Raw genomic sequence first — 11,814 nt, 5'->3', positions numbered from 1 at the left:
CAGCCTGGGCAACATAGCAAGACCTCATCTTTAAAAATATAAAATGTATTTCCTTGTAAATACATTTTGTTTTAGATCTGAGACAGTGTAAAAATTTCAACTCTAAAGAAAAAAATTAGAAAATCAAATGATTTAAATAAATCATCATATTGGGTTATAGTAAATTTCATAAATAAGTTATTCTCAACAAACACCTTAGATAAGAAAGTTTTTATGATCTGTTTAGTTAATACCTGCATTTATATTTAATACACTTTAAAAATGTGATTTTTTTCCTGAAAACTTAGAGCCACAATTTCAGGGCTATATTGGTAAAAATGGGAATTGACTCTGAAAGATTATAATTAATCAACTTCTGATAGCAAATTAAACTCAAACTATTGAGGTTGCAAAGTCAGTAACTTTATGAGACATTGTTTTTCTTTCTCATTCAGCTAACTCATTCTTCAGTGGGGTCAGTTTGGTGTCATATGTTACTCCATGGGGAAAAACCCTAAGGGGATTGATGGAGAAGGAAAAATCCTAAGGGGATTGATGGAGAAGAATTATGTTTTTCACCAGGCAGAAAAAAGCCCTGAATTTGGTCCCTCAGGAATCTTCTCAGGGTATTTTCTGCTAGTAGTACCAGAGCCCTATGGCCCTATGGTGCCAGAGCTCTATGCAGTTCCAGGAGGGAACTGCGCCACTGAGACTCAATACCCAGAAGGCTGCTCAGCTCTTCTTGTTCCTGCTACAATCGACACTGAGGATAGGGATTAAAGCCTCATTAGTCTTTCGAGGTATGTGAGGAATGGCTATTTTGTTTTTGTTTAATTAGGGTGTTGGTATACAGCAGGACATTTAGTGGCCTATGTCCTTCTGTCCAATTTAAAGGTAGGGCTGAGCTGATTCACTCTCTAGAGATGAGTAGTGCAATGAGCTACAATTAAACAAAAATAATAATAAGAACCTTTGCTCAGGGAGAATGTTTCAGTAACTTATATGTTCCCACCAGCAGCATCATAAAGCCTCTGCAGTTGGGCGTCTGATATTTACTATCTTAGAACAGTGGTATGAATTAGCCAAGGTGTCTCCATTTATTTGGTTGTCAGTGAATGCTAAATAGAAGTAAATGAGTCAAAATTAAAGGAAAAGATGGATATCAACTTGGCATGAACTCCTCTGAATTATTATTCAAATTCTTGGGTCCTTCTGGACTTTAAGACCATATTTTTTCTATAATGGGCAAGAAAGATGATTTATGCAATTTAGAGGTAAATTTTATGGACAAAATTTTATACACATCCATACAATATGTGAGTTATAATCGTTGTTTTAAGAAACAATGATAGCATACAGAGGTGCCTGCAAAGTTTTTATTTAAAGAGTCAGGGTCTCTGTCACCCAGGCTGGAGTGCAGTGGCGTGATCCTGGCTCACTGCAACCTTGAACTCCTGGGCTCAATCAATTCTCCCTCCTCAGTCTCCCAAGTAGCTGGGACTACATGCACATGCCAACATGACCAATAAATTGTTTTTTATTTTTTTCAAGATGGGGTCTCACTATGTTGCCCAGGTTCAATTTTAAATATTATCTTTATCTTTTTTGCCTGCTGCCCAAAGCCATAAGAAAATGTATCATTATTACTTAAAATGAAATCATAGCTGTAATAATACTTTACTAATAATATTTTAATTTCAATATGGAGCTTAAACTTTCAAAGCACTCTTAGATATGTAGGCCAATTTATTCATTATTTGAGTTCTTTAGTACACATAGTACATTCCTCTGAGATATGAAATGGCAATGATATGTACTCGTCTTATTACAAAGTAAAGATGGGATAGATTTTAGATATTTCAAAAAATGAGTGTACTTTATTTCTGTTTGTACAGTAGTCCCCCCCTTATCCATGGTTTCACTTTTCATGGTTTCAATTGCTCAACATACGATACAATAAGATATTTTGAGAGAGAGACCACATTAACCTTTATTACAGCATATTGCTATAATTGTTCTATTTTGTTATTGTTATTGTTAACTTCTTACTATGCCTAGTTTATAAATTAAACTTTATCAAAAAGTTATGCATGTATAGCAGAAAACAGTATCTATAGGGTTCTGTACTATTTGCCATTTAGGCGCCCAGTGGGGGTCTTGAAATATATCCCCCACGGGTAAGGGGGAACCACATACTTCAATACAAAGTTGAAAAAGCTCTGACCATATAGTATTCATGTTAATTTGATATTAAAACATCACTAAAACTCAGTGAACTAATTCTCAAAAAAAAGGATATGTGTAGCTTTTGTTTCTTCAATAACAATGTATAGAAGTGTCTTTTAAGAGTGATTTTAAACTACTTGTCTTTCAAGATAACTTTTAACTGATGACTTGGGGGCACTCATAAGCTCTCTGGGGATAAAACTGAGATTCCATTAGAATATCTTTGTTTAGGTTGTGGACAGGGGCTCTTGCCTGTAATCCCAGCACTTTGAGAGGCCAAGGCAGGAGAATCACTTGAGCCCAGAAGTTCGAGACCAGCCTGGGAAACATGGTGAGATCTCTTCTCTTAAAAAAAAGAAAAGAAAAGAAAAGAAAAAAAGAAAAAAGAAAAAAAAATTGGTTTAGTTTCTAAGTTCAAAGAGAGAGAGAGAGAATAGGGATAAAGAAGAGAAGAAATTCCTTTCTGTACAGGGCAGCTTTAAGTATAACTTCTTGGCGGTGTCTGAAGTGGCAGAGAGAGAATGGCGTCTGGGATTTGATTCTCTGCACTGTGATTTAAGTTCACTGAACCTTGGTTTCCTCATCTATAAAACGAGAATGTTGTCTTGAAGAGCAGGTGCTTAGTACTATTATAGTAAGCAAAGGAGTTCAATTAAATTACTTCTTGGGTTTCTTTTAAATGCCAGAATTAAATAATTGTAAAATAGATGAACCAATTTCCCTTCAATTGTGAGTAGTTTAAAATGCCACCGAAGATGGCAGAATAAGCCATTAAAATGGCTTTTATAAAACTTTCTTCCTTCTGCTTTTATCAACTATAAATTAAAGCTATTCTATTCATAGTCTAAAGCTGAGGAAATAAGCTTTTGTAACCTGCTAATATTTTCACCCCAGGAAAATAATTGTTCTTAGAAAAGCTAAAATGGTCTGGGCACCATGGCTGTCGCCTGTAATCCTAGCACTTTGGGAGGTGGAGTCAGGTGGATCACCTGAGGTCAGGAGTATGAGACCAGCCTGGTCATCATGGTGAAACCCCATCTCTACTAAAAAATACAAAAATTAGCCAGGCGTGGTGGCAGGTGCCTGTAATCTCAGCTACCCAGGAGGCTGAGTCAGGAGAATTGCTTGAACCCGGGAGGCGGAGGTTGCAGTGAGCTGAGATCGTGCCATTGCACTCCAGCCTGGGCAACAAGAGGGAAATTCCATCTCAAAAAGAAAAATAGTAAGAAAAGCTAAAATGTTCCTATGCTTAATCCTACTGTTGGAAGCATAAAGAATTGTTATGTTTCTTGCATGGGTTTAAAAACCAAGGACTGTTTTCAAAACTTAAAGCAATGATCAGGTGCCATATAACTGTCAAGTTATACATCACCTGAGGACCTTAATGGAGCACATAATAAATACTAATTAATTTAACCAACACCCCTGTGGTAAACGCATTATTACCACTACTCCCCTTTGAACAGGCAGGGAGACTGATTCCATGAGACCAAGCAACTCACCCTGGGGATGTGTGGAAGAAGTTGCTGAGCCAGAAAAAGGAACCCAAGAGGTTGGAATCTGAACCCTATGTATTTACAACTTAAGAAGAGTCTCGGCCGGGCGCTGTGGCTCACGCCTGTAATCCCAGCACTTTGGGAGGCTGAGGCAGGCGGATCACGAGGTCAGGGAATCGAGACCATCCTGGCTAACACAGTGAAACCCCGTCTCTACTAAAAAAATTCAAAAAATCAGCCGGCGTGGTGGCAGGCGCCTGTAGTCCCAGCTACTCGGGAGGCTGAGGCAGGAGAATGGCGTGAACCTGGGAGGCGGAGCTTGCAGTGAGCCGACATCGCGCCACTGCACTCCAGCCTGGGCGGCAGAGCGAGGCTCTGTCTCAAAAAAAGAAAAAAAAGAAGAGTCTCATTCCTTACGGATAAAAACATTTCTGCTCCCCTTTAGATTGATATATGTGTGAAGATAGAGTGGATTGTGTATATTACTGAGACAGCCACCCTTCCCAAATGTTAGCTCTTTGTTTCCAGGATGTGCAATGACAAATAATTTGTTGGTAATGCTAACACTTCAATTAGTTAGATCTACACTTACTTAGTAAGCTTCAAATTGTTCCTATAGATGGATTAGAAAATGGAATTTAATAAGAACAATGAAGACTGAAAGCAACAAGGTAAATAAAACAGATTTCTCCATTAAGCAGGTAATTTTTTTATATTTTATTTTTTGAGACAGGGTCTCACTCTGTCGCCCAGCCTGGAGTGCAGTGGCGGAGTCATGGTTCCCTGCAGCCTTGACCTCCTAAGCTTGAGTGATCCTCCCATCTCAGCCTTCTAGGAAGCTGGGACTACAGGGGTGTGCCACAATGCTGGGCTAATTTTTTGTATTTTTAGTAGAGATGAGGTTTTCCCATGTTGCCCAGGCCAGTCTCGAACTCCTGGACTGAAGCGATTCCCTTGCCTTGGCCTCCCAAAGTGTTAGGATTACAGGTGTGAGCCATCACGCCTGGCCATGCAGATAATAGATTTGCTTTTTTATTGTGATTTTACTTTTATAATTTTTTTCAATAGTTGTTACTCGTAAGGTAGTCTAGGAATTATTTTGTGATCTCCTCTCCTGTCCTACCTCCTCAGTTTATAGAGGGCACTCAATAAGGACTTATTGGCTGAAACATAATACTCCTCCCAGTCATACATTCATCAGTGACTAATATAGAATGTTGTATAATGGTTAATACAATGTTTGAGCAATTTACTCATTCTAGCATTCAGTTAATATTGTGCATTTACTCATTTGATCAGATAATTTGTGATTAGAAGAATCCAAGAAATAAACCAGAACTAGCCATGTTGATTTCAACTCAGTTAACTTTGACAAACACCCAGTGCAATTCTTTAGAAGCTAAAAATTTGATGATTTGGTGACTATGACTTATGATTTCTAAAAAACAAAAAGAGATTGAATGTGTCGAGAGCCAGTATAACATACATTTGCCCAAATTTTATTTTCCAAAACATCACTTTTCCTAGCCAAGAATAAATGCTAGAGGCTGCCTGACTACCACTATTGGGTAGCGTAAAGAAACAGAATTCACCATCATTGGGTAGTTTTTTTTTTCCATGCTACACTGCAATACTGGTTTATTTAGCATATGTATAAGCTCCTTTCTGTCATACTTTTGGAGTTTTGATGTATAAAATAACACCTTGAAATTGTTAGTTATAATACAGAAAAATAAAATTGAATTTGGTCAACATCAAGGTACTGCAGTGTACTTCTGAAAATAAGCCTTGCAAATGTTTTTCCACTAGAATATTTATGGATATAGTAATTTAGGTAGTCATTCACTAGAGGAGATTATGACATGCCAGTAGCTGAAAGATGAGAATAAAACCTACGGTTTCCAGTTGCAACTAGAGAAAGATGTAAAAACAAAAACAAAAAAACCCAAAACACATGCACTTTTTTTAAGGACCTTTTTTTCCTTTTCTTTTCTTTTTTAGATTGGTACTAAGTTTAAGAGGTTTACACATTTGGAAAACTGTATGACTATTTCTGAAAGACCACATTCTTTCCTGTTTAAAGTTAAATAACTCCAGAGATTTTAATTTTAGTTTCTCAAGCAAGACAAAACCAGTTGAACTGCTTTATATTATTTCCTGAGTCAGGAATTGAGGCCAACAGTATTGAAAAGGTAACCAAGAGTTGACTTTTTGTGTTTTGTAGGTTAATACTAGCAAAGAAAAGGGCAAGTTGTTTATGTCCTTAAAAATAATTTCAGAAGAAATTAAAGAGTCTTCATCTTACTATTAATCACATTCTTTCTCACCCCTTTGTCAGAGGAAGAATTTATAAATGTCAGTAAAGTCCTTTTTATGCAGAAATTATTGAATTTAAATACATGCTAATTGCTGCTACTGATAGCTCTATCTGCAACAGGATTAAAGCTGTTAGAATATATTTTAAGAGTCTTGGCAGATGAATGTTCTTATAATCATCACATTTTAGAGACCTTTCTAAATCATGAGTTACGTGAAATAAAGAACCTAAAACAAATTAAGCAAGATCGTTTCATTTGTACATATTATGTGCCAGGTATTTTTTGAAGTAAAAAAAAAAAAATTGTTTCAGCAGGCTTCCCTTTCCCTCTGGGGCCTATTAAATACTATACAAACAAGTCTGCCTCTTACTTTGGCTTATTTGGCGTCGGTACACACCTCTTAGGCAAGTGGGGCCAGCTCTCTAGAACTGGCTGTCTTGTCTTGAACAGTTTGTTATTCATATTTCAGTCCTCTTTTTTTCACACCTGTTTTTCATTTCAGGATATCAGAGTATCTGATATTGATCAAATCAATGGAAAGTAAACTGGGATACAAGCATTTCAGACTAGTACATTAGGACTGGGTTTATCTCACTCACTGACACAAGCTGTGTGATATCTGAAAGGGAAAATATTTGTTCAGAAATGTCTTTTCACCTCTCTGTCAGGGTTACAATGGCTTGCCAGGCCAAGCATTGAGCAGAGAAGAAGGGCATCCATTTTGAGAAGCCGCATACTTTAGATGACATATGCAGAAGCAACATGCATTGGCATTTCATCATTTAGAATCTTATCCCAGTGCCAACATTTATCGTAACCTGGAAGGGAAGGGTGCCAAAGTAAAAAAATGTGTTTACTTTGGCCTCATGAAATTCATGCTTGGGCAAATCTTAGGGGTATACAGTCTTCTGTACGTTCATGTGTAACACCCATTACTGTTAATAGGAGTTACCACATAGGTCCAAAAGAAAACATAGCCTTTAGAATTGAACTTAGACCTTGGGGATCAAAAGATCTCCCTAGCTAATAACTGATGGGAATTGTGCAGTCTCAAATTTGCTCCCTGCTAACCTGACATCATTGAATTTGGAGAAGCAGAGCAAGGTTCATTCAGGGGTGGCAGAGAGAGAGAAAGTGGAAAAAAAACTGTTTTGAAAATAAAAGTGATTATAAATCAGGCTTTTAAATTAAGTCACAGAAATCCCTACCTAATTATATCATGAAAACAAGTTCCAGCTCATAGTTCTTAGAAAAGAGAAGGTTGTGACAGATTTATTCTTGTTTACTACTTTCAACCCCAAGCACTCTTGATTAATTTTTCTCAAAACAATAAAATGAGACTCAGCTAATAAAATTAGACTCATCTAATAAAATAATATTTAAATTTGGAGTCAATTTACTTTTAATTTTCAGGGATTCATGGTAAGGGAAATCAGATGGTCAAAATAATCTGACCTACACAAAAACACAAATTTTGATTTATATCCCATTACTAACCTTCTCAACCCCAAATGTGAACAAGGGGCCAGCCAGTTACTGAAGCAACAGAGTGTTAAGAAACTGCTGTGGGCGGAACATTATGGGAGGTGCTGAAGGGAGACAAATGTAATAGAAAAGCATAGTTCTTGTATTCAAATAAATGTATAACTAAGGCTGAATGTCAGTACAAAGCATATGGATAGGTTTACATTTACTTTTTTGCTTTGACCTTGTCTCTGTCCTTTGAAAAGGGTAGTGAACTAGGGGATAAGGGGGAAAAAAGTAAGGTCCTCAGCAGTCTATTAAATGGGGATACGCAAAAATCTCTGAACAATTAGAGCCCTTAACTGTCTTCAAAATAGGATAGGAATTAAGAAGACAGGTTTGAAAATAGATAAGCCTGAACCTGTTGCTTGAACCTTTCCAAGTCCCTGTTTTCACATTTGTAAAATGGTAGCAACAATGCTACTTTTCAGGGCGGTTGAAGAAATTGAGTAAGAGAAAATATATGAAGAATTTAGCACAGGGCTTGGCAAATAGCAACAGTTCAAGTAAACAGTAGTCTTCATGGCCAGGTGCAGTGGCTCATGCCTGTAATCCCAGCACTTTGGGAGGCTGAGGGGGGCAGATCGCCTGAGGTCGCGAGTTTGAAACTAGCCTGGCCAACATGGTGAAAACCCATCTCTACTTAAAAATGCAAAAATTAGCTGGGCGTGGTGGTGGGCGTCTGTAATCTCAGCTACTCAGGAGGCTGAGGCATGAGAATCTCTTGAACCCAGGAGGCGGAGGTTGCAGTGAGCTGAGATGGCACGACTGCACTCCAGCCTGGGCAACAGCACAAGACTCTGTCTCAAAAGACAAATAAACAAACAAAAAATAGTCTTCATTATTATTAACGACGGATAGTGGCTAATATCCATTTAATAGCTAATATCCTATGCATGGAATGTTCCTGACTTTCTTCTCTAGTATTTATTGGTGGCTCAAGTGACCACTCAGGGAATGTCAAATACAACTGTATAACCTTGGTCAATTTCTTCTTGGGTTCCATCCAAAGACTGACTCTGCAAACTGCCCCTGCTGGAGGTGACGGAGTTTGGGGTGGGGTGGGGTAAGGGGGTGAAGAATCATGCTATACTCTGTGAGGATTACAACCAGGAGCATGTCTTAGCCAAGTCAGAGCCACTGCAGGCACCTCTTGGCTTTGCACCTATTAGGACTGAGTAGCGTTGTGTGTGCCAGGCTGGCCCCGTGGGTATCCTTAGTAGATCATGTGAGTGTTGTCACTGTGTCCGTTTTAGACTATGGAAACTCCAGTATTGGGAATCTCATTTTGGAATGAAGTGTTGTTTTCATACAAAGGAAAATACAGTAGCTAGTTCAGACTATTCCATGATATAAGAGGCAACGAACCCTGCTTAAAAGGAAAAAAAGCCCCCAGAAGTGAAATCACAAATGCTGCATTATCATGGGTTGCAATAAACATGGGTGTGTGTAGAAAGAGGCTGTGGCAACACTTTTGTCTCCTGCCATGTCAACCGAGGTGATGGAAAACATGACAGCCTAAAATAATTAAAAGTAAGTGGTTGGAAAGAAAAGCCAGTCTTGGAATTAGGGAAAACAGGTGTATGGTGCCAGCACAGAGTTTCATTCTTTTTGTGCATGTGATTAAGATTTGGATTGGGAATATCATTGTAAAGTGAAGAGCCTGAGAAATATCTAGATATATGTGAACCAAACTGTGTGCAGCTTAGATTGATGCAGAAAGAACACTTTTTTACACTTGCAAATGTTTTGATACAAATTAAATACAGAAAATACTACATGTTATATTGAAGGAGAAAGAAAAATAGTCTGTGGACCTTGACCCCTAAGCTCTGAAGACACATGCTAATAATAATTGGCAAAGGTATTTGTTTTACTCTATAAAGTTAAGAAGTTAAACCCACATGCAGGTGTCTAAAATTCGATGGATATGCAGGTGTCATGGATGAACGCAGGAAGCTTAAAAGCTGTCCAATCTGTCCTGCCACTAGTACCACCTAGTGGTAGCCAAGAAGATGTGTAAGCATCTTTTTAAAAATTGCTTTAAAAATTTTTAAAAGCAAGCATCAATAAAACTCATTGTTTAAAACAATTGAAACATGCACAAGAATTCAGAGTAAATTGTCAAAGGTCCTTCAATTCCAGTCTCTCCCAACCCCACTGTTCTTCCTTATTAATAGTGCCTTTCCTATGCATTTCCTCAAATTTCAGCCTCTCTCTGTCCCCTTTTTTTTTTCTCTCTCTCTCTATGCGCTTAACATTTTGAAAACATAAATGGAATCATTTAATCATATATTTTATGGGTGATGTTTTTCACTTAACAAATATCTTTAAACTTATTCTCTAGCACAGTAGAAACTATTGCTAATGGGCGCAGACACTAGGATTTGCTCATAAGCGCAAGTATCAGGTCTACTTTCAGATTCTGAGCTGGAAGAGTTATCTGGCTATTGAAAATGCCTTCCCTGGATGAGGTTCTTGACTCAGACTAGCCTTTATCAGACATGGTCAGCTTCCCACCTCCTCCTTCCCTCGTGTACTCTCATCATCTGTTACTCCACCTCAGAGACCCCAGCTGCCATCATCCTTATTTAGCTTCCCCACCCCTCACCACTGCAGAAGACTCTGTTCTTATCTCCTGCCTCCAAACTGCCTCCAGGAATATTGCTTCATAACTCAAATATCATCCTATCATTTAATATTTAAAAACTTCCTCTGGTTCCCACTTTCTGTAGAACTAAACTTAAACTGCTCAGCATGTGTAGAAGGCTCCTCATAGCCTTGCCCCAGCCCATGCCTCTCTCTTCCCTATGCTCCAGCCACACAGAGTTTCTTCTTCCAGAGTGGATCATGTATTTTCACATGCCAATATCCTGCAGTACCTTCTCTGTGCCTGAAAGCAGCTCAAATATCATCTATGAAGCTGCCTCCAATTCCCACAGACGACTCCTCAATGCTTTGATGTATTTTGTATTTTTTCTAGTATAGCACTTGCCTCGTTTTATTGTAATTATTTGGCCATAAGCAACTTGATTACTTATCACACTCCTATTGCCATCTCCTGCCCCCACGGGACCTGGCACATGAATGCTTATTGAATGAATAACTGAACTTTAATAAGAAGGAGTACAGTGAGTAAACCCTTGGGTAGTGTTTTCCAAACTTTAATGTGATAAGAATCACCTAAAGTGCTTAATAAAATGCAGATGCTTTGGATTTACTCTCAGAGAGTTTGCTCAATTTAAGAGGTCTAAAAAGGTAGAGTTTAGGAATCTACATTTTAACAAGCATCCCCAATAATTCTGATGGCCTATGAGAAGCCCTCCCCTAGAATGCAAAGCAAATAATTTGGAAAAAAAAAAAAAAAGAAAATTTGTTCCTCATGATGGCACACATTGAAGAATGTGCTTATTCTTCACATTCACATGTAAGAGAGATCTCTTGGGGTCGTTGTTCCAGGCACTCCTGAAAATAAATAGATACCAGAATAAGTTTGAGAAAACCACAGTTGGCTAGGTGCAGTGTCTCACGCCCGTAATCCCAGCACTTTGGGAGGCCAAGGCAGGCAGATCTCTTGAGGTCAGGAGTTCGAGACCAGCTGACCAACATGGTGAAGCCCCATCTCTACTAAAAATACAAAAATTAGCTGGCTGTGGTAGTGGTGCACCTGTAGTCCCAGCTACTTGGGAGGCTGAGGCAGAGAATCACTTGAAGCTGGGAGGCAGAGGTTGCAGTGAACCGAGATTGTGCCACTGCACTCCAGCCTGAGTGACAGAGCGAGACTCTCTCAAAAAAAAAAAAGAAAAAAAAGAAAACCACAGTGAAGCGAATTCTGTGAAGACTATAAAGAAGCATCAAGCTCTGTGTAAAGGGCTAGATTGTTTCTTTGTAAGGACAATTGTCGTCAAATCCCATATGTTTGTTTTGTTAAAATAGCCACTATTTAGCCAGGCCCAAGCTGTTTTCACTAATACACTGCATTTGTGTCAAGCTTCTCTTTGGATGTTCTCCAAGCATTTTAGCAGCTTTAAGCCTGTCTTCCCTTGTTCCCTGAGGGAGGAACAAGCACAAGTTCACGCCAACTCATTAGAGAGACATTGCTCAAGAGCAGCTCCTGGGGCACCAGATGCAGGCAGGAGCGAGGGAGTGGGATCCCTTCCAGGCCCCTCCCCTCTGCGCTGTCTCATTTTCCCCACCCACCCTCCCAAATGCTCATTATTGTCTTCAGCAGATGGCTTCCACCCCTGCCTTCAAGTCTGCTCAGACAATCT

At 38.8% G+C, this 11,814-nt stretch overlaps 1 protein-coding gene across 1 annotated transcript in view; it reads right to left on the bottom strand.

The window, feature by feature from the left end:
* Positions 1-461: 461 nt before the first annotated feature.
* Positions 462-11,814, bottom strand: part of CNRIP1 (cannabinoid receptor interacting protein 1) — a 49,238-nt gene continuing 37,885 nt past the window's right edge. Inside the window, exon 3 of the mRNA XM_034953294.3 lies at positions 462-11,008. Within this exon, the coding sequence (XP_034809185.1) occupies positions 10,952-11,008 (57 nt within the window). The 3' untranslated portion in view covers positions 462-10,951. The remainder of the gene's footprint in view (positions 11,009-11,814) is intronic.

This window comes from Pan paniscus, chromosome 12, assembly GCF_029289425.2.
Source record: "Pan paniscus chromosome 12, NHGRI_mPanPan1-v2.0_pri, whole genome shotgun sequence".
Classification (NCBI taxonomy): domain Eukaryota; kingdom Metazoa; phylum Chordata; class Mammalia; order Primates; family Hominidae; genus Pan; species Pan paniscus.
This window is presented reverse-complemented; position numbering and strand designations above follow the sequence as displayed.